Raw genomic sequence first — 24444 nt, forward strand, 5'->3', positions numbered from 1 at the left:
CCCCCTCTCTCTCCCAATTGGCTAACTGAGTTTGACAGCAGCGGGAGCCAATGGCACCGCTGCTGTGTCTTAGCCAATCAGGAGGGAGAATCCCAGATGGCCAAGGCACTCATGGATATCGCTGGATAGAGAAAGGGCTCAGGTAAGTAAAAGGGGGCTGGAGGGGTTGCTGCCGCAAACAGAAGGCTTTTTATCTTAATGCATAGAATGTGTCTGCAGCTTTCTGAGATACCCCCAACAGCTCATGCAACATATAATCAATGGGGCTGGCTGCCCATTCATGGATTTTCAACTGCCTGCCTGATGATGATAGTGCATGTGCATTATCACAGTTCCACTGCACCAGAGGAGACATCTGACACCCCCCAGTGAAGTCAGAAGAAGATAGTTGCACGTGACCTGGTGTGTTGCGGCAAAGCAGTGGATACCTAGAGGACCTTGCTGGTTAACCATATCTGTAAAATATTTTTTTGCACCACCCAGTTTTATAGGTAAGAGGAGGGGGGATAGTAAAATAAGTTCCTCCTTAAGTCTGAGACTGATGAACAAAAGGGAAGAAATACCCTGTACCAAATTAGACATAGGTGGAAAGGCAGCCACCCCATAAAATGCAGCAAAAACAGTAGTGCAAGCAGAACAATTCGCCCAATGGTGTCTCTATAACCTGACAGTGAAAGCCCTCTGCCAGGCTTTTCTGGTCACCTGATTAAGAACAGGAGTAGGGAAGACATTCTGTGGAACTTCCCATAGACAATGCAAATCGACTAAAGTAGGACACAAAAGGAACCACTTCATAGACCCTTAAAGTGGTTGTAAACGCTTACAACCAACTTTGACCTACAGGTAAGCTTATATAAGGCTTATCTGTAGGTCCAAGAAATATCTCCTAAACCTATACGGCTTAGGAGATATTTACCCGAACACAGCCACCGCTGTCTACGGCGCATGCGCCGTAGACAGCGTCGCGCAGGCGCACTGGGCAGGCCGCAGATCGCGGTGATATGCCGCGAATGTCAGCTCCCGTGTGCATGCGTGGGAGTGGCGTCATCGCGGCTCCGGCGAATCACAGCGCCGAAGCAGCGAGACCCGGAAGTTGCTCCAGGATACATGGCAGCGGCGAAGAGGAAGACGGAGGACCGCCTTGGGGGCTTCGTTCTCAGGTAAGTTATTCATAATGAGCTAGTATGCTATGCATACTAGCTCATTATGCCTTTGCCTTACAGGGCGTGTTTAAAAAAAAAAAAAAAATTATTGCCTTTACTTCCTCTTTAAGAGGTTGAGGGTGTTTTGTACTTCAGCAAGGATCTTACCTAGGTACCCTCCCTCATTGGTAACCAATAGTTACTAACACTAGACATCCAGTAGCCTCCAACCAGTGGAAACTTGCAGAGGTTGGGCCCCTCAAAGAATTCTGGCTATCAGAGTCCAGAAAACTGACCCTTTTCAAGAAAGGTCATCTAAGCATCCCACAATGGAGAAAAAAGGCACTAAGCTGACATAAAGTCCACTTCTGTCCATAACTACAAGTGCTCCTAATGGATACTGCTAGGAGAGGGAACAGTGGAAACTGCTCCAACGTGATTCTGTAACTCAGAAGGTCCCTCAGGGGAGAAGGAATATTGAGGGTCTGCATTTTTTGAGGACACAATTTCCCAGAGGAGAGGAAATACCCTTTTAGGGAATAAATCCGCAAGACAGGCTCCTATTAAGACAGGAACAGAGTGCGGGAACCTCGGGAGGCCTGATTAACCATAAGATGCACAGGAAACAAGCTGACAATGTAGCTGAAATAGATGTCACCTGTTAGCAATTAGCCTGTGAGCTGCAGAAGGTATCAATTCTATGTGGGACAAAGGTTCAGAGATTTGTGATAAACTGTAGTAGCTAAAGCACATGGCTTTCAACATCTACTCCACTCACTCCATAATGCGGTTCTCTAAGAAGTATAATCCAATCTGCTAATATTTATTATAAGACCAGAGTTACCACCAAAGCAGGATGTAGGGCTCAGACTAAGATCTAAAGAAGAAAGATGTCACCAGAGGTAAGTACACCTTTGAACACTGTAGTGGAACACTGGAGCATCTACAGCATCTACACTGGGCATAAACTACCCATTCGTAAACCTTTCTTAAAAAGAAAATGCTCTTGTTCAGTTTTGAGTGGGCCCAGGAGTTGTTTCCAGGCTAGCTCACAGTGACCCTGTCCGACCAAACCAGGAATTGCCTCCAAAGGTTTTGGTATGAACATGTTCAACTGCATAGCTGCTGTGTACAGACTAGCTCAAGCAGCATTTTCAAACTCTCGATTGAAGCCACTGAAGAAAAAATATCTACAGTGTACCAAGTAATTTGACTGAGGAAAAAAATAAGTATAAAAAGTTTGTCCAACCTCCTAGAAAACTGATGCATGGTTAGAGGTAGAGTTATAAGGGGTCTGGCCTTCAACCTTTTTTTTCTGTGCACAAACCACTTATAGGCAGCAGCATATAGTGGAAATGTTTCACAATTCCTGTGTCCCTCAATAGATGATAAAATAAAATACTATTGACTTTAATGAAGCAGAATACATGGCAGTTCAGAGGTTGAGTTTGACCTGCTTTGCTCATCGTGTCCTACCAAGATGTGTTTAAACTGCACCAAACCAATACCAACACGGCTATTGAGAGCATCTGTCAGCATAAAGACAGAACGCTGTCTTCTTTTTATAGAGTGAGTCTTTTAATAGAGTGAGCCCCTGATGTGCTTTTTTTTTATAGTTGTCTGTGTAGCCAATAAGGATATTTTCCTTATTTCCTACCCCAGAGCCAGTGGTTAGTGTGGCAGCAAGTGAGGAGAATTTTCCTCCATGTGGTCAAACACAGTACAACACCTTGACTGTAATGATATAAAAAAGATGCAAATAATGTTCACAAACCAAATTAAATACACCCCACTTGAGAAATCAGTGCACTACAGCATGTTTAGTAGCATATGGTAAGCACTCCAGAATCGAAAAAAGAAACACACAAAACAAATAAAACAGGTAATAAAACACACAAACAGTAAAATAATTAAAAAATTACATATCCATGCAATTTACATAGCATTAGTTAGGACTGTAAATATGAAAGAGGGAGACAGCAGCGGAAAGGAGCCAGTAGTTCCCACAAGGCACAGCTGTCTACTCTCCATGTGCATAGCCTGCTTATATGATGGAGGTTTTCTATTCAGGCTAGATTTGCTATAATTTGGTGAATGTCTATGCCCTTTACTGGCAATATTTAGATGCAGCACTTTAGCCTGCTCATAAGCACAGTAGACCTCACTAATCGCTGAACAAAAGAGTTCAGCATGTCTTTACGAGTTTTGGAATATCTATATAAATCCCTAGCCTGGTCACTAGTCTCTGTTATTTTTCTGTCTGTGGCCTGCCTTGATCTTTTGCCCAAATGCCATCTGTCCTCACCTTTGCCTGTCTTTCAGCTCTGCATGAACACTACTTGCCCTGCCCTTGGTCAATTTTTTAAAACATTCTTATCAGGACCTTGTTCACCTGCTGGTGGCACTGTGGTTCCCTGGTTGGAAAATGGTAGTGCAATGTCCACCAGCAGGTGTCTCCCAGTACACAGCAGTCTCCGGTAATCAGTTTCTACCTGATGCTGGTTGTTGAAAAGCAGAGCTTCACCCAAAAGGAAAAGTTACACTTTTAGGACTCCCCCGCTCCTCTTCTACCTGGTTTTGACAGGTACCAGCTCCCAAATGTCCCAAATTGTCCTCCCCCACGGCTTCCCTGCAGTCTTCTGGGACTGGTCAAAGAGCTTGCACATGCGCAGTGGGCACCTAGCGGTCACAGCCGGAGCCAGCGAACCAAAGGTGGTAGAGAAAATGGCCTATACGGTTTAGGAGATATTTGCACGAAGACGGGCACCGCTGTCTACGGCGCATGCGCCGTAGACAGCGGCGCGCAGGCGCACTGAGCGTGGCATCGTCGATGACGAAGATGCCGCGCACTGGCACGCGTCTTGGCTCCCGTGTGCATGCGCGGGAGTGACATCACGGCTTCGCCGAATGACAGCGGCGGAGCTACGAGACCCCACCGAGAAGATGGATGCGTCAGACTACAGGGGACAGCAGTGACTTCGCTGGCTCCTGTGTCAGGTAAGTAACACATAATGGGCTACTATGCGATGCATAGTATGCTTTGCCTTTGCAGGGAATGAAAGAGGAAGTAAACTCATCAGGGTTTACTTCCTCTTTAAGTCAGAAGCTACACTTTTTGTAAGGATCTCCTCTGCTAGGTCACTTTGTCAGTGTTTTGATTTGCCTTGCTTGCTGCCAAATACTGCATGCTGTTTTATCCTGCTCCTGCTCTAGCCCTGCATCCTGTACCCTGCACCCTGCTCCTCTTGTTCCTGTACCCAGTCCTGATTCTCCCCCTTTCTGACATCTCTGGGATTCCCTGTGACCTGTACTCACCATCTTCTATATATGCATTGTACATAGTATATATAGTTACCTTGTTAGGTTTCTGTTACTTCGTTTTATGTATTTTTTGTGTTTATTGTTTGCTGGTATGTGGATTTCTTTTTGCTTTACTATTAATAAATTCACTTTACTACAGTGCATCTGGAAAGTATTCATGGCTCTTTACTTTTTGCACATTTTGTTATGTTACAGCCTTATTCCAAAATGCATTCAATTAATTATTTTCCTCAAAATTCTAGAAACAATACCCTATAATGACAACATGAAAGAAGATTGTTTGAAATCTTTGCAAATTTATAAAAAATAAAAAAATCATCTTTGCCATGACACTCAAAATTAAGCTCATGTGCATTCTGTTTCCACTGATCATCCTTGAGATGTTTCTACAACTTAATTGGAGCCCACCAGTGGTAAATTCAGTTGATTGGACATGATTTGGAAAGGCACACACCTGTCTAAATAAGGTCCCACAGTTAACAATGCATGTCAGAGCACAAACCAAGCCATGAAGTCCAAGGAATTGTCTGTAGACCTCTGAGACAGGATTGTATCAAGGCATAGATCTGGAGAAGGGTACAGAAACATATCTGCAGCATTGAAGGTCTCAATAAGCACAGTGGCATCATCTGTAAATGGAAGAAGTTTGGAACCACCAGGACTCTTCCTAGAGCAGGCCACTCGGCCAAATTGAGCGATCGGTGGAGAAGGGCCTTAGTCAGGGAGGTGACCAAGGATCTGATGGTCACTCTGAAAGAGCTCCAGCATTTCTCTGTGGAGAGAGGAAATCCTACAGAAGAACAACCATCTCTGTAGGACTCCACCAATCAGGCCTGTATGGTAGAGTGGCCAGACGGAAGTCACTCCTCAGTAAAAGACGCATGACAGCCCACCTGAAGTTTGCCAAAAGGCACCCGAAGGACTCTCAGACAATGTGAAACAAAATTCTCTGGTCTGATGAAACAAAGATTGAACTCTTAGGGCCTGAATGGCAAGTGTCGTGTCTGGAGGAAACTAGGCACTGCTCATTACCCGGCCAATACCATCCCTACAGTGAAGCATGGTGGTGACAGCATCATGCTGTGGGGATATTTTTTAGCGGTAGGAACTGGGATACTTGTTAGGATCAAGGGAAAGATGAATGCAGCAATGTACAGAGACATCCTTGATGAAAATCTGCTCCAGAGCTCGCTTTTGGTTCATCTTCCAACAGGACAATACACAACCAAGATAACAAAGGAATGGCTATGGGAAACCTCTGTGAATGGCCTTGAGTGGCCCAGCTTGTGCTGCCCTAAAGGGGCATAGATTTTATATAGACTGTTTTCCTAACCATTTTCTATGGACGTTTATATTTAGTTCACATGCTGCCATCTAGTGACCTTTTGTGGTAATGCACTTGTTTTCTCAAGTTTATTTTTCAACCATGTACGGTCACATCTGGTGCTCCCAGGATAACGGTACATGGCTCCACAGTGTGGGCTTTTTTTAACATGTCTACTGCTGACAATAGTGTTGCCATCTGCAGCTTTGCAGTCAACGCATAAGTTGCGGTAAGCCCAACACTCACCTAGGGACGACCGCCTTAAGAAGGCACATGAGCTGCCATCACCAAGCCCAGTGGGAGCAACAGAACCCAAAAAAGCCACACTTCAGGCTCTCACCGTCCAGCCTCTTCTACTTCTCCTTCTCCTCTCTCCTCAGAATTGTCCTCCACTCCACCTACCATCATGCCATCCTCACGTTTTTCTGGAAAAAGGCAGGTTTCCATGGGCCAAATGTTCGATCGTAAAAAAATGATGACGCCGGATAACCCTCTTGCCCAACGGTTGACCGCTGGCTTGTCAGAACTGTTAGCCCACCAACTACTGCCATATAAACTGGTGGACTCGGAGGCCTTTGGAAAATTTGTGCCCTTTGGAACACCACAATGGAAGTTCCCAGGAAGGAAGAAATTCTCACAGAAGGGCATCCCAGAGCTATATGGCCATGTTCAGCGGCAAGTGAATGTATCTCTGGCACACAGTGTCGGTGCCAAGATACATATGACCACAGACACGTGGTCTAGCAAACACAGGCAGGGAAAGTATATAACTTTTACTGCCCACTGGGTGAACCTTCTGACAGCCCTCAAGCATGTAACCCGTGGCACCCATGTAGATTTGTTTTTTACCGCCACGGATTGCATGCAGGCCTGGCTGTTCTTCTTCTCCCCCTACTCCATCCTCCCTCTCCTCCTCGGCTGACTCCTCCTTTTCCGCTGCTAGCGTCTCTTCTGCTGCACTGCCCATGATCCCCAGAACCTATTCGACATGCCAGGTGAGACGTTGCCATGCTGTGCTGCGTCTGTTGTGCCTGGAAGCCAAGAGCCACACTGGCCCTGCACTCCTTTCAGCTTTGCGTTCACAGGCATATGCGGCAGTGGCTAAAACCGCTCAATTTGACAGTTGGTAAAGTGGTGTGTGACAACGGTACCAATCTGCTTAGCGCATTGAAACAGGGCAAAATTACACATGTCCCATGCATGGCACACGTCTTAAACTTTTTTCGTGCAGTGATTCGTTGTCAAATACCCTGGGGTCCAGGACATCTTGCGGCAGGCAAGGAAAAGCTCGGCCCATTTCAGAAGATCTTACACGGCCATGGCTCGCCCTCCCAAAGTGAATGGGATCAAAAAAGACTTGAGCTGTAATTTGTGCCAAAGGTGCTTCAACAAAGTATTGAGCAAAGGCTGTGAATACTTATGTACGTGTAATTTTTTTTAATACATTTGCAAAGATTTCAAACAAACATTGTTGAAATAAATAATTAATGTAATCCATTTTGGAATAAGACTATAAAAAACTAAATATGGAAAAAGTGAAACACAGTAAATACTTTCCGGATGCACTGTATATACAGTCTGGTCTCAGTTTCCTTGTGTAGCTATGCAGATCTGGTCATCTGTTGCAGCTTCCTGAAAATACTCTTGTCTGACAATTAGATATTTAAAGTATGACTAAAGGCAAAAAATGTTTTCTTAGTTTTGTGCAGATGGAGTGACACACTTGTCACTTTTTATTGCTGTCTGTGTCCCCATTAGGGAGATTCACCCTCCCTATTTGTCCTGTCTAGCATTATCTTTAAAAGGGAAAGTAAAAGAAAATCCCAAATTTTGGGTTGTCCCCAGAAAAGTAATAGAGAGGAAATCTTCCAATGGGGGTCACCAAGGAATTCCTTAAATTTGCAGGGATTTCCTCCCACTTCCTGTTTGGGTCTGGGGCAGGAAGTGAAGGGAAATATGTGCTATGGGTCACAGGTGGCAAAAAAAAAAAAAAAAAAAAAAAATTGACAGGTCTATAACCCTCCCTTGCTCTATCGAAAATGGAAAAAAAAGTTTTGCTTATAGATCTACTTTAAGTTCAACCTCCTTCCAGGTGCACCTATAAATACAAAGCACTCTTTTGACTTTGTTGTTCTTGGCAAGACACACTACCACTGGACAGCAATAGCTAAAACAAATTAGAATATGTGTATATAAAGAAGGAAGTGTCATGTGAGCACAAGAGACAGGATGCATTACATAAACAAAACAACTTACAGGTAGACCAGGTAAAAAGATCATCACATATTTTTGTGTTAACCTAAAAAAAACAATGAATATGTCCTATATTATAATATGGATATTTTATTAATACATCTATTATCTTATCAATTTATATAGGTGTTTCTGCTTTTTCTCACCTATTTAGTGCGAACAGCATGCCAAAGAAATGTAGGGAAGAACACGTTTTCAAAATACACCTCTGATTTTAAAAGTATTTTTAAAAGTATTTCCATAGAAACATTGCTAATGGAATTTCAAAACTGATCAACAATTCATCAATGCATGGATGGTTGTAGTACAGAGAATGTAGCAAGCAGAATGATTCTCATTATGTTACAGCAGGGAGAGTAAAACTCCATGGAGCATTGAAAAGACAAGAAAACTCAGAGCGACCATATTTCCAAAGTTTATCAGCATTCACCCATGATTAATAGTTTGTGCAACCTCAAAGTTTGGAATATATATATTTGATTTCCCTTGAAACAACTTTCCAGTTTAATATATTTTTTTAATTTAAATAACCTGTCCAGCCACTTTAAAAATAAAGAATGCATCTATTGCTGAAATATTTATGTTGTCTTCTATGCTGTCTCTGCTGAAACTCCATCGCCAGCCACTCCTTTATTGAATGATGGCAAGCAGTTGTCTCAGCTGAGAGTGTCTGTTACGCTCGCTTTCACACTGCCCAAAGCTGGCACCAATAATCCCCCCAAACACACACAGATGGGAGAGGAGAGAGGGCTCGATTTACTCCTCTTTCCACTACCCCTCTTTGTCTGCCAACATTCCAATCTCCAGCACTGTGCCTCAGAAAAGGTGGGGGCCAGAAATATGAAGTCCAGCAGCCTAAGATACATCTGGATGAGAGGTGCTGCCAAGGGGTGAGTGAGTAAGTACACTAAGGCAAATCAGGGTTCTCAGAGGACCCCTTACATCAGAGTTCCCCTTTACACCAGAGGCCACAGTGTTACCGTTTACAGCAGAGTCCTCTCCGTACATCAGAGTTTCCTTTTACACCGGAGGCCACAGTATTTCCCCTTACATCAGAATCCTCTCCGTATATCCAAGTTCTCAGTGTTCCCCCTTGAATCAGGGTTCCAAGAGCATCCCTTATGTTAGAGTCCCCAGAGTGCTCCCTTACATCAGAGTCTGCAGAGTCCCCCCTTACAGTGAAAGGGAACTCTGTGAGTTCAGGCGTAAAAGGGGAAGTCTCTGGAATCTGATGTAAAAGGGGACTCTTGTTATTAACTTCATGTGATTAGAAATGCTATTTAATAGCAAAATATATGTATAAAAATAAATTGCTGTGCGCCGCTAAAGTGTTTGGGTTTGACTTGAAGAAAAGGTGGCAACCCTATCACAGAGTCTGTCTCTGAGGAAGGCCGCCACCTTTATTTTTTTATCTTTTCCCATTGGACTTACGGACTTTTATTCCCCCCTTCCCTCTTATCACAGTTTAGTTACTGAAAGTTGCACTTACCCCATTGTTTATGTGCCCAATTTAATTATCCATAGGGTTTCATTGTACATTGCATGTTATGTATGTTTTTTCCTCTGTTTATTTTGTTTGTTGCACTGGTTCATTTACTCTCTTTTTTTAACGTTTTAAGTTTAGTTAAAAAATATTGAATTCCAGGATAAAGCTATTTCATACATATCGTTTGTTAAAGGTAAAAGGAAGAAGGGGATAACACTAACCTTGCAATATCTGGATTCTGTTTGAACAGTAGCAATACCTGCTCTGTATTAATAAATATTGCCCAACAGGGGAAGCAGCACAGCATTAGAATAAGAATTCCTCTCTGCAGGATTGTTCCCACTCGCTTCAAATTCTTGCTGCCGTATGTCTGAAAGAATGAGTATATGCGTACATATGAGGCTAATGTTATGCTAGATAATGAATGGAAGTTGATACAAAACTCCAGGCAAACGGCTAAATACAGTGCCGGAAATACAATTCTGTGAACTGTTTTCAGAGAGTATTGTGCTTCTGCAATCTAAGCACTGAAACTATGTTTTCTATAACTGATCCACTTTTGGTGAGATAGCTTAATTTATAGTCTAGTAGCTTGGCAGACAGTGACTTGATCCAGATAATGTCATGCAGATCATAGAAAGCTTTAATCCAGGAGTCAACCTTTTGACCTTCCTGGGCCACATTGGAAGAAGATTATTTGTCTCGGGCCACACATAAAATACACACAACAATAAGGGTAGGTGGTGAGCAGAAAAAGGCAGGCAGATCAACACTCATGTATAAAGATAACGTAACTACCTGAGTAATAAAACGTTTTTTTTTTTTTTTATTGCAGCACCCCCTTGCTAGAATGCTGGATTTTTGTTGTTAGATTAGACAAGCTGTTCAGGCTTGACTGGCAGTCGAGCCTGTGTTTTTTTATCTGGGTCTGGGCAGATACTCAGAGTGGGCTGGGTGACTCACAGGCACCACCTCTGATACCTCCCCCTACTTCTAGAAACTTGGAGAAGATTCTAGAAGAATGGCACTGGAGATGAGGAGGAGCTGCCTGGGATATTCATGAGAGCTCCGACCAATCCCCAACAGATGGATGACAGGGGGCAGGCCCATCAAATACTCAGGGTCAGCGTAGCTGGGGCAGTGGAGCTCAGGTGGAAGATGGGGATCGAGTGTTAGGAGGCTGTCTGACCAGTGGCACGGGAGCAGGAGTTAGGACAGCAGGAGGAGAACACTGCCAGGCAAATCTCCAGGGAGGGAGACAGCCAAGTGGGCTGCTGAGTGTTACTGGGGAAGACTGAGAGGCAGCCTGAGAGAACTGGGTGAGAGCAGTCTGAGATAGATTCAGAGTTAGTCTAGGAGGACTGTGAAAATTCAGCCAAGAGGGCTGGAGAAAGGGGCAGCTGCAGAGGTGGTGCTGGGATCATTAGTCAAAGATGTAAGTAAATTGTATGTGTGGGTGGCCACGCTTAGGAGAGGGGAGAAAGGGGGAAGGGGAAAGAAAGGGGGGAGGGGAAGGGGAAGATGAAGGAAGAACGATAGGAGGGGGGGGGGAAGACGTTAGGTTGCTGCCGCCCTTTATTTCCACAGACTCTATGTGGAGTCAGTGGTCTGTAATAGTGTATAGTCTTAAGCCGGGCTAGCCTCTACTGCGTTACCTGTTCCCTCTATCAGGTTGACTAACCCTTCTTAACAAGTGCTTGTTTATAAAGAAAGTAAAGCTAATAAATATACCCCTCTGTCATCTATATGTGTATTGGTAATTAAAGTAAAAAATATATTAATCCCAGAGAAGGGAACAGGTAGAGACAACTAAAAAGGAGGAAGCACAGAGCGCCCCTGTATTTGTATATAGCGTACCTATCTGGAGAGTAGGCAAGAGAAAACTCCTCATACCCTGTTCCCCTAAATTATGTCTAAGGGGAGTTTTCTGGTCTCCAAACTTAGTGCTACTAGTATAATGTTTACCATATATGTGAAAAAAGGTTATAAACTAATAAAGTGCATATGTGCATAAGAAATATATATGTATAGTAGGTTCATAAGGTGCATAGGTGCTGCAGAAAACAATATAAAGTGCAAAGCGATACTATGAAATGTTGTGCAAGTAAGCTCCAAACACGTCAGTCTGGATCCTTATACAAGAAAAGGGGGTAGAATGTGCCGTCCAAAAACCATACAATACATAAACTATAATATAAGCTAAACTAATTATCACAATAAGTTATGTATATACTCAATAGTCCTCTCCCATTAATGTTGAAAACATTGTGAGGAAGAAATTGTAAAAAAACAAAAACATAGTTCCAAAAAAGTGCTCAGTGCAATTGTGAAGTTCAAATTTCTTGTAAGCTTCAACGGTACTCAAAGTCCCAAAATGAAAAGGAATAAGAACAGTGACTTTCATGATTGCATATATCCAGTGACTTCTGTGCCCCTTTTGGGTCCCCACTCACCAGATCCTTGTCCCCCCTAAGGTGTTATAGGCATATAGACTCTCCACCACTGTGCGCCTTGCCTGCTCTGATGGTTCCCCCTCCCAGCTGTGAGCTTGGTACTCTGATGGTGTTTGTTTTTTCTCTCAAACGGTGGTACTCCTTTTTGACAGAGCGATGTTAGGTAAACAGGATCATTCCTCAGGGGGAAGAGAGATTGGTGCTCATAGTGTAGTCTGCCAGTTACTTCGGGGTGTGTTTTTTTTTAAAAAGACCTTTATCAGATACTCCCAAAAGCTTTATGCAGCTATTTATATAATACTAGGGGGAGTTTACAGGAAAGGACACTGTAAGATATAATGTCTCTTTGAAAAAAGGAAATACCCAAAAAAAAGGGGGGGTTACTCTTAGGCCAATATTTTATTGAACAAGTGCCTTAGCAGCAAGAAAATAATTGTGTAAAATAAAGAATAAAATATAAAATTAAAAACACAAAAAACAAAAATACAAAATATTATAAAAAAAATTAATTACATATGCCCTGCAGGCTAGTGCATATTGGAACCTGCTAGACAAGATACAGAAAGGACCATAACATGGGTCTCTCTTTAAAAAAGAAAAGGAGCTAGATGGTTACCACATGTTCCCAAGTTCTTCTAGGGGCCAATAGTCCTTGTTTCTGAGGTAAAAAAGTCCAAATGCAAAAACCAGCATAAGAACAAAAAAGTTCATTTGTAAATATATATCGCTGCAGCATTAACATTAGTATGTACCGCCTCTATCGAGTATGGTCGTGAGTGGCGTGCGTTCCAGCTGCGCTCCTCGACAGACCGGAAGTGACGTGGTGTGCGTGGCTCCGTTGTACGCGTTTCGTCATAGACGTCCTCAGCAACGGTGCCACGCCACCACACACCATAGTCTATAAGGAGAACCAAACACCCTCCTCCCAAGCCTCTAACCAATCATTAGGGGGAGGGTGTGTTCCACGTCACTCATCCCAATCAAATCACTGTGTACCAAGAGGGAATGTAAGATGGAAACAACCGAAGACATAAAGCCCAAAATTTATGATACACAAAAAGTGCATCACTAAAAAATACCTGAAACTAACTACAATGTGATAAAAATAAAGGGAAAAAAGGAGAGAGAGAGAGAGGTACACATAGAAATGTAAAGTAAAAAAGGGGGAAGCTATAAAGGTAGAAACCCATTCCTCCTACGGGATTCCGATAGTGACCATTAGTCGCCCCAGTATTTCGTTACTCATATATATACCTAACTTAAAGAAATTGCCACTTCCAAAAGGCCTAATGCCCTTGCCCCAGTGGTCCGTTAGTATAACATTCGGCATAGGTTGCTATATACTATGATAAGCAACAACACTATCAATCTGATATTACCCTGTAAAACTGAAGGGAGGAGGGTTTTTTTAAACTAAAGATAAAATTGAAAAGGCCATATGTACCCTTATTGGACCAGAAGGAAGCTATTGGCCATATTTTATATCTCCCCAGACATACTATTCTTACTATCAGTATTAATTAAATCATTAGTTCCACCATTGCAATCCAGATATTATCCTGTAAATTTCCAGAGAATTTTTCAAAACTACAGGGTAGAAAAAGACTCTATATTTACCCCATTTGACCTAAAGAAGGGGGCTACTTTACATATATTGTTACCCCCAAGGGCATAATTTTATATATATAAAAAATGAGCCCTCGCGCCACTAGGTAATAAAGTGACTAAAGTGAATAAATATCTAAATATGTGTTCAACTAATAAATAGAAAATACGCAAAAAAGATAAATAGCATGTAAACCATAAAGTGATAAAAAGTGCAAGTGCTAATTAATAGTGCAAAAAATGCAGCGGGACAAAATAGTGAACACAAACTATCAAGTGAAATGAATAAAACAACGAGTCCTGCGCAAATCGTGCCACTCTTATAAAAATAAAAATATATATATATATATAAATATATAAAAAATGTAAAATGAAAACGTGAAACAGTCAATATATATATGAAAAAAATGAGTCCAAGAATCGCACACAAATGAGTGAGGATGAAATATGGAAAAAGCGGGACCAAATGCTACAAAGTCCACTAATCCAGGCTCTCAGAACTCTCACCTTAAGATGAAATAAGCAAGCAGATCAAATATAGCCCCAGAAACTTCTCCTTTGATTCACTGTATTAAGCCACTAAGGAAATGCAGGTGAAGGATGTGATAAAAACTTCCGCCACTAGAGGGCCAATCCCAGCATATAGGTATTGCACTGTAGATATTAACATCTATTCCGTAGTGTATGGCTCGAAAAAACAAAGGGGAGAGGGGGAAGGGGAGAGAGAGAGGGGACTCCAATAGTGTAGTAGTTTAAATAAGCAGATGTATTTATTAAAAAATAACCAAGACTCTCACATTTCAAAAAAATATAAAACACAGAGAGAGGAAGATGGTGGTCTGGCGTCTTCCGCCAGTCTTACTCTACTTTCGGTTTGTCCTACGGCCACTCCCTTGGGAGCCAGACCACCATCTTCCTCTCTCTGTGTTTTATATTTTTTGGAAATGTGAGAGTCTTGGTTATTTTTTAATAAATACATCTGCTTATTTAAACTACTACACTATTGGAGTCCCCTCTCTCTCTCCCCTTCCCCCTCTCCCCTTTGTTTTTTTGAGCCATACACTACGGAATAGATGTTAATATCTACAGTGCAATACCTATATGCTGGGATTGGCCCTCTAGTGGCGGAAGTTTTTATCACATCCTTCACCTGCATTTCCTTAGTGGCTTAATACAGTGAATCAAAGGAGAAGTTTCTGGGGCTATATTTGATCTGCTTGCTTATTTCATCTTAAGGTGAGAGTTCTGAGAGCCTGGATTAGTGGACTTTGTAGCATTTGGTCCCGCTTTTTCCATATTTCATCCTCACTCATTTGTGTGCGATTCTTGGACTCATTTTTTTCATATATATATTGACTGTTTCACGTTTTCATTTTACATTTTTTATATATTTATATATATATATATATATATATATATATATATATATATATATATATATATATATATATATATATATTTGTATTTTTATAAGAGTGGCACGATTTGCGCAGGACTCGTTGTTTTATTCATAATTTTATATATATTAATACCCCTCAAGTCTCACTAGTCATACCATAATTAGTTAAATTGTAATAGGTTCTTAGTTATATTACCCCATAGACGTTTTAACAAGTCATCATGCGCTATGGAAACCATCGTTGCAGACATACATGAAAGACGGTATTTGGAAACTACCACCTGCCATCCTGTTTGCCTGCATCAGGTTATCTAAAATAAGCCCTAGGCTGTTGGTATGTACATAACATACGGAAGAGAGGAGGAAAGAAAATAATACATTGATGCTTACAAATTTCACACACCATATTATTTGTCCTGCACCTCCACAATTTACACACGTCTATCTAAAAAGCCCAAATACCATGTATAGGTTCCCCTATATAGAGTAAGTTCTTGCTTATATCCCCCGGGTATTTGGGGATACTATTCATAATCCTTTAATGGACAGAGACTTTTATAGAAAGTAGTTGTTTTTTAACTATATATTAGGTGATACCTACATCTTTTACATTTACTCTAAGTCCCTAAGGATTGGCTATAAAGCAATTTAGGTCTATATCCAAGTTCAACCCTTTGGGGGCCGAAGATCTTAGGGTCCTTTCACACGGGGCGGATCAGTTCTGATCCGCCCCGTGGATATCCGTTTGCTCAGTGGGGATCACTCCGTCAATCCCCGCTGAACAGGGAGATGACAGCTCCGTCTCTGCACACTGCGCAGGGACGGACCTGTCACAGCGCCGCTCTCCCCTATGGGAGATCGGATGACGACGGACCGCAGTGCCCGTCGTCACCCGATCCGATCCGCAGACAGATGGAAAAATAGCTTTTTCCTCCGTTACACTTTTTCGGATCGGAGCGGGTCGGATGTCAGCGGACATGTCACCGCTGACATCCGACGCTCCATAGAGCTCTATGGAGCACCCGTTCAGGTCCGCCTGAAAAACTGACAGGTGGGCCTGAATGGGACATCAGTGTGAAAGGGGCCTTAGTCTGTATATCCAGGTGGTTTCATTTTGAGAGATAAGAGTGGTCATGTTCCCTCCCCTCCAATTTTGCTTTATACGGTCTATCCCATAGAACACCAAACAGGAAGGGTCTCTCTGATGAAATAGATCGAAGTGTCGTGATAAATTGTGGTTCGGGAACCCTTTTCTAATGTTCTTAATGTGTTCCCGTAGCCGCACATATAGCGGCCTAGTCGTTCTTCCCACATATTGCAAATTGCAAGGACATTCAATAACATATGTCACATGCGTACTATGATATGTGATAAGCTCTTTAATTCTGTATTCTCTGTAGTCTGTCTTGGATCTGAAAGTTTCCTTCCTACGGGGTTGGGGTTTACTGACCCTGCACGCCAGGCATTTCTTACATTTGTAGAACCCTTTTTTTAGTTCATCCATAAAGTTTATGGTTCTTGGGGCATCAATGACATTGTGTACCAAAATGTTGCGAAGTGTAGGGGCTCTTCTATATATAAAATTAGGCTTTTTCGGGAGAATGGCTGATAGAACTTTATCTTCCTGGAGAATAGGCCAGTATTTGTTCACAATTTTCTCTATTTCATAGTATTGTGTATTATACCCCGTGATAAATGCTAGATCCATCTTACGTTTTTCCTTCCTGGATTTGTTTATTAGGGTATTCCTGTCCATATTCCCAACCTCTTTTTTGATTTTTTCTAGATTTTCATGTTTATATCCCTTTTCCACAAAATGTGTGATCAGCCAGTGTGACTACTGGATAGAGCACCCACTCACCCACTCTGCACCCACCTCACTCTGCACCCACCTCCCTCTGCACCCACCCCACTCTGCACCCACCCCACTCTGCACTCCACACAGAGGAAGCTGCTTCTGGGACTGGCACTCTGCAGTCCCAGAACCCACCTCCCTCTGCACCCACCTCCCTCTGCACACACCTCCCTGTGCACCCACCTCACTCTGCACCCACCCCACTCTGCACCCACCCCACTCTGCACCCACCTCAGTCCTGCACTCTGCACCCACCCCACTCTTGCAATCTGCAACCACCTCACTCTGCACCCACCTCCCTCTGCACCCACCCCACTCTGCACCCACCCCACTCTGCACCCACCTCACTCTGCACCCACCTCACTCTGCACCCACCCCACTCTTCACCAACCTCAGTCCTGCACTCTGCACCCACCCCACTCTGCACCCACCTCGCTCTGCACCCACCTCGCTCTGAACCCACCCCACTCTGCACCCACCTCACTCTGCATCCAACTCACTCTTCACCAACCTCAGTCCTGCACTCTGCACCCACCTCACTCTGCACCCACCCCACTCTGCACCCACCTCAGTCCTGCACTCTGCACCCACCTCACTCTGCACCCACCCCACTCTGCACCCACCTCAGTCCTGCACTCTGCACCCACCTCACTCTTCACCAACCTCAGTCCTGCACTCTGCACCCACTTCACTCTGCACCCACCTCACTCTGCACCTACCTCAGTCCTGCACTCTGCACCCACCCCACTCTTGCAATCTGCACCCACCTCACTCTGCACCCACCCCTCACTCTTGCACTCTGCACCCACCCCTCACTCTTGCAATCTGCACCCACCTCACTCTGCATCCACCCCTCACACTTGCACTCTGCACCCACCTCAGTCCTGCCATCTGCACCCACCTCAGACCTGCCATCTGCACCCACCTCAGACCTGCCATCTGCACCCACCTCAGACCTGCCATCTGCACCCACCTCAGTCCTGCCATCTGCACCCACCTCACATAGTGCACCCCTCAATGCTAGCACAGTTTGGCCACACCCACAATTTGCACTGTAGTAACCTCTAGAAACTAATCAGTGAGCAATAATGATATGCAGTAACCTCTAGAGTCCAATTAGTGAGCAGTAATGATGTTCTGTAACCTCTAGCAACTAATCTGTGAGCTGTAATGATGTGTTGTAATCTCTGGAAGCCAACCACAATCACTGCCTGATCTGCTGCCGTAAACTAATTTTGAGTCTAGCTGGGGGGGCAATTAAAATCTTTTCCCAGGGTCCAATCAATATTAAAGACGGCCCTGGTGGTGCCCATGCCAGAAGTAGTTGCAAGACATGGCCAACCTCAACCCTTCAATAATATACTGAACCTGCTCATGTTTCATGTCAGTATTTTCATACATGGCTTTTTCCACCCCTACCAATCCATCCTCTTGTGCAATACTGGTATACAATGAGTTCACATCTATGGTTGTTAATAGGTACCTTTCTGTTCCTTTGATGTTACGCAATTATTCTATAAGCTGGGTACTGTCTCTCAAATAAGATCTTCCTTTTGGAACTAGTGGTTTCAAAAATGTATCCAAGTACTCTCCTAGACGTGAGAAGACCGAATCGATCCTGCTGATAATTGGTCTGCCTGGGGGTTTTATTAGCCTTTTATGTACTGTATTTTAGGGGTATAGTACATGACCGGTGTTTTTGTAGATTTTGACACTAAGACTTGGGGGTATTAATGTATATAAAATTTTGCCCTTGGGGGTAACAATATATGTAAAGTACCCCCCTTCTTTAGGTCAAATGGGGTAAATATAGAGTCTTTTTCTACCCCGTAGTTTTGAAAAATTCTCTGGAACTTTACAGGATAATATTTGGGTTGCAATGGGGGAACTAATGATTTAATTAATACTGATAGTAAGAATAGTATGTCTGGGGAGATATACAACATATGGTCAATAGCTTCCTTCTGGTCCAATAAGGGTACATATGGCCTTTTCAATTTTAACTTTAGTTTAAAAAAAAACTCCCCCCCCTCAGTTTTACAGGGTAATATCAGATTGATAGTGTTGTTGCATATCATAGTATATAGCAACCTATGCCAAATGTTGTATTAACGGACCATTGGGGCAAGGGCATTAGGCCTTTTGGAAGTAGCAATATCTATAAGTTAGGTATATATATGAGTAACAAAATACTGGGGCGACTAATGGTCACTATCGGAATCCCGTAGGAGGAATAGGTTTCTACCTTTATAGCTTTTTTACTTTACATTTCTATGTGTACCTCTCTCTCTCTCTCCTTTTTTCCCTTTATTTTTATCACATTGCAGTTAGTTTCAGGTATTTTTTAGTGATGCACTTTTTGTGTATCATAAATCTTGGGCTTTATGTCTCCGGTTGTTTCCGTCTTACATTCCCTCTTGGTAGACAGTGATTTGATTGGGATGAGTGACGTGGAACACACCCTCCCCCTAATGATTGGTTAGAGGCTTGGGAGGAAGGTGTTTGGTTCTCCTTATAGACGATGGTGTGTGGTGGCGTGGCACCGTTGCTGAGGACGTCTATGACGAAACGCGTACAACAAGGCCACGCACACCACGTCACTTCCGGTCTGTCGAGGTCATGGAGCGCAGCTGGAATGCACGCCGCTCGCTTGCGCCCATACTCGATACAGGCGGTACATACTAATGTTAACGCTGCAGCGATATATATTTACAAATTAACTTTTTTGTTCTTATGCTGGTTTTTGCGTTTGGACTTTTTTACCTCAGAAACAAGGACTATTGGCCCCTAGAAGAACTTGGGAACATGTGGTAACCATCTAGCTCCTTTTATTTTTTAAAGAGAGCCCCATGTTATGATCCTTTCTGTATCTTGTCTAGCAGGTTCCAATATGCACTAGCCTGCAGGGCATATGTAAATACTTTTTTTATAATATTTTGTATTTTTGTTTTTGTTGTGTTTTTAATTTTATATTTTATTCTTTATTTTAAACAATTCTTTTCTTGCTGCTAAGGCACTTGTTCAATAAAATATTGGCCTAAGAGTAACCCTTTTGGGTATTTCCTTTTTATAAAGAGACATTATATCTTACAGTGTCCTTTCCCGTAAACTCCCCCTAGTATTATATAATAGCTGCATAAAGCTTTTGGGAGTATCTGATGAAGGTCTTTTTAAAAAAAACACACCCCGAAGTAACTGGCATACTACACTATGAGCACTGATCTCTCTTCCCCCTGAGGAACGATCCTGTTTACCTAACATCGCTCTGTCAAAAAGGAGTACCAACGTTTGCGAGAAAAAACAAACACCATCAGAGTACCAAGCTCACAGCTGGGAGGGGGAACCATCAGAGCAGGCAAGGCGCACAGTGGTGGAAAGTCTATATGCCCATAACCCCTTAGGGGGGACAAGGATCTGGTGAGTGGGGACCCAAAAGGGGCACAGAAGTCACTGGATATATGCAATCACGAAAGTCACTGTTCTTGTTCCTTTTTATTTTGGGACTTTGAGTACCGTTGAAGCTTACAAGAAATTTGAAATTCACAATTGCACTGAGCACTTTTTTGGAACTATGTTTTTGTTTTTTTACAATGTTTTTCTCACAATGTTTTCAACATTAATGGGAGAGGAGTATTGAGTATATACATAACTTATTGTGATCATTGGTTTCGTTTATATTATAGTTTATGTATTGTATGGTTTTTGGACGGCACATTCTACCCCCTTTTCTTGTATGAGGATCCAGACTGACGTATTTGGAGCTTACTTGCACAACATTTCATAGTATCACTTTGCACTTTATATTATTTTCTGCAGCACCTATGCACCTTATGAACCTACTATACATATATATTTCTTATGCACATATGCATATGCACTTATTAGTTTATAACCTTTTTTCACATATATGGTAAACATTATACTAGTAGCACTAAGTTTGGAGGCCAGAAAACTCCCCTTAGACACAATTTAGTGGAACAGGGTATGAGGAGTTTTCTCTTGCCTACTCTCCAGATAGGTACGATATATACAGATACAGGGGCGCTCTGCGCTTCCTCCTTTTTAGTTGTCTCTACATGTTCCCTTCTCTGGGATTAATATATTTTTTACTTTAATTACCAGTACACATATAGATGACATAGAGGGGTATATTTATTAGCTTTACTTTCTTTATAAACAAGCACTTGTTAAGAAGGGTTGGATCACCTGATAGAGGGAACAGGTAACGCAGTAGAGGTAGCGCCACTAGCTCGGCTTAAGACTATACACTATTAGTCAAAGATAGACAGTTGGGTACTAATACTTTGGTGCACAAACAAGAGGCCCATGATCCCTGCCTGTAAAGGGCATTTGCTACCAATCTAACAGTGCCAGCTAGTCCTGGGTGTTTTAGTGCTTCAAGCAAGTGTCGTGCTGGAGGACACTTAGGAATGGTCCCGATATTCGAGCCGAACACAAATTCATGTCCGTGGAGCGCCCCATAATGCACTGTGAGATCGCAGTGCATTGACGGCTGCTGATTGGCCAAAGCATGCACCTAGCCTGCATGCTTTGGTCGATCACAGCGTGATCTGCTGTGAGAGCCATGATTGGCCAAAGGTAGGATGCCTTTGGCCAATCATGGCTCAGGGGGCTAAGTCCACGGCCCACAATATATAAGGCTGTTTCCACGTGTATAGTGTGATAACGTGGAGAGGAGAACTTGAGCTAGATTAGGCAGGTTAGTGGCATGCAAGCAATTTTGTGTGTGTGTGTATATATATATATATATATATATATATATATATATTCATACAGTGTAGTCAGTGTAGAATTTATACACAGTGCAGGCAATGTATTTATACACACACACACACACACACACACACACACACACACACACACACACACACATATATATATACAGACATACAGTGTAGTCAGTGTAGACTATATATACAGTGCAGGCAGTCAGTATAGCCTACTGACTGGAATGGTAACAGCTTATTGGAGAAAAGCCAATGTAGTACCAATATTTAAAAAAGGACCAAAATACATCCCTGGGAATTACAGATCAGTTAGCCTAACATCAATAGTATACAAGCTCTTGGAGGGGATGGTAAGAGACTATATACTAGATTTTAATCTAAGACGGAAAAGGACCCGGGGGTCCTAGTAGATGATAGGCTCAGCAATGGCATCAATGCCAAGCTGCTGCTAACAAAGCAAACAGAATATTGGCATGCATTAAAAGGGGCATTAACTCCAGGGATAAAGTGATAATTCTCCCAGAATATAAGAATTTGGTCCAGTCAGACCTGGAGTTTGCTGTCCAGTTCTCAGGAAGGATATACTGAAAATGGAGCGAGTATAAAGAAGGGCAACAAATCTAATAAAGGGTCTGGAGGATATTAGTTATGAAGAAAGGATGTGAGCACTGGACTTATTCTCTCTGGAGAAGAGACGCTTGAGAGGGGATATGATTTCAGTTTACAAATACCATACTGGTGACTAGGGATGAGCTTCGTGTTCGAGTCGAACATACGTTCGACTCGAACATCGGCTGTTCCCCCGTTCGGCGAATTCCGAACGTTATGGGCCGTTCGCGCCAAATTCGTGTGGCGCTCACGGCCCACAATGCACTGCGCCATCGCAGTGCATTGCTGGCTCATGGTTGGCCAAGCATGCACTGTGACCCCGCATGCTTGGCCAATCACAGCGGCGGCAGCGAGGAGAGCCATGATTGGCCACAGGCAGGATGCCTGTGGCCAATCATAGCTCAGGCTGTGTAGTACACGCCCACACTATATAAGGCCACCAGCACGGCGGCCTTGTGTAGTGTGTTGGCGTCTGTAGGAGTTAGTGGGTGTTCTGTGTACCTTCAACACAGTATACACCATTCGTTATCAGCCGATTTTGCGTTCTTGCTCTTCTGTAGTGGTTGTTGTCTGCATGCCCTGACCGCAGTATACACTGCTATATCCACCTATATAGCTAGCTATCTTGCGCTTTTTAAACAGAGCTTGCAGTCAGTTGTAGGAGATTGTGCGTGCTGTCTGCGTGCCATGACCACAGTATACACCGCTATATCCACCTATATAGCTAGCTATCTTGCTCTTTTTAAATGGAGCTTGCAGTCAGTTGTAGGAGATTGTGCGTGCTGTCTGCGTGCCCTGACCGCAGTATACACCGTTATATCCACCTATATAGCTCTTCTCTAATTGAGCCATCTGCCATCTGCAGAAGTTAGCGGGTGTTGTGTGCCTCCAGCACAATATACACTACCCAATTGCTGGTTTTCCCATCTCCCTTCAGGCCATTACCATGTCTGGAAGGCCAAAAAGGAGAGGCAAACAGGTGCGAGTCGATAAAAGAGGGCAAGCAGGCTCTGTGTTTAGAGACAACAGTGCTGGTCGTGGACGCGGTGCATCGTCATCATCAGCACGTGGCCATGGGACACGCTTGTCTTCTTTTCAGCAGCTGGACATGTTGAGCCGCAACATGCCAACGATTTGGTAGAGTGGATGACGAAGCCCTCTTCATCATCCTCTCTCACCCAGGCTCAGGGTACTAGCAAAGCAGCTGCCAACGCATCGTCTTCCCTCCTCTCAATGTCATCATCAGTGACTCCTTCCCTAGACCCACCACGTCCTCCTGAGGAGTCTCCTGAACTCTTTGAGCACAGTGTTTGGTACATGCTCCAGGAGGATGCCCAGTGTTTTGTAGGCTCTGATGATGATACTCAGCTAGAGGAAGGCAGTAGCGTGAATGCAGAGAGAGGGGATGCTCAAGAAGGACAGCAATCTGGCAGTCATGTTCCACAAGCTTCAGCATACTGCCAGGTTTGCTCCAGCGATGAAGAGGGAGGGGATGATGAGGGCACTGACTCCACGTGGGTGCCTGGTAGAAGAGAGGAGGAGGAAGCACATGTCCAACAAGGCAGGATGCCCTCCGGGGGCCAGCTTAGGGGCAGCACACCGACTGAATCACACCGCAGTGCTCTGCCTGTGCAGGGTGCTGCCTCTGCGCCTTATTCTAAAAGTTCTTTGGTGTGGGCCTTTTTTGAGACGAGTGCATCAGATCGCACCGCTGCTATTTGCAACATATGTCTCAAGCGTATCTCGCGTGGCCAAAACATCAGCCGCTTGGGCACCACATGCTTGACCAGACATATGTTGACCTGCCATGCAGCTTGTTGGCAAGCATACCTCAAAGACCCACACCAAAGAACAAAGCGGACCTCTCCTTGCTCCTCATCAGCTGGGATCTCCAACCCCACTAGATCTTCAGTCCTCTCTGAAACCTGCTCTGAGAGGAATGAAGGTGTAGAATTAGGTGTGTCACAGCCAAGTGCTTCCGGGCACTCTGCTAGCAGTACACCCACGTCCGATTATAGCAGGCAAATGTCCCTGCTCCAGCTGCTGGACTGCCGAAAGAAGTTCACTCCCAGCCATCCACATGCCCAGCAGTTGAATGCTAGCTTGGCTAAATTGCTAGAACTTCAACTGCTGCCTTTTCAGTTGGTAGACTCGGCCCCCTTCCGTGAGTTTGTACAATGTGCGGTTCCTCAGTGGCAAGTCCCCAAACGCCACTTTTTCTCATGGAAGGTGATTCCGGCTCTCTACCG

At 43.6% G+C, this 24444-nt stretch overlaps 1 protein-coding gene across 1 annotated transcript in view; it reads right to left on the minus strand.

The window, feature by feature from the left end:
* LOC143983030 (multidrug and toxin extrusion protein 2-like) overlaps nt 1-24444 on the minus strand; it is a 197111-nt gene that overhangs the window by 66052 nt on the left and 106615 nt on the right. Inside the window, exons 4-5 of the mRNA XM_077482257.1 lie at nt 9748-9896; nt 8044-8086 (exon numbers count right to left, since the gene is read on the minus strand). Of these exons, the coding sequence (XP_077338383.1) occupies nt 8044-8086; nt 9748-9896 (192 nt within the window). The remainder of the gene's footprint in view (nt 1-8043; nt 8087-9747; nt 9897-24444) is intronic.

This window comes from Lithobates pipiens, unplaced genomic scaffold, assembly GCF_037356315.1.
Source record: "Lithobates pipiens isolate NorthernLeopardFrog02 unplaced genomic scaffold, aLitPip1_a1.2 Scaffold_16, whole genome shotgun sequence".
Classification (NCBI taxonomy): domain Eukaryota; kingdom Metazoa; phylum Chordata; class Amphibia; order Anura; family Ranidae; genus Lithobates; species Lithobates pipiens.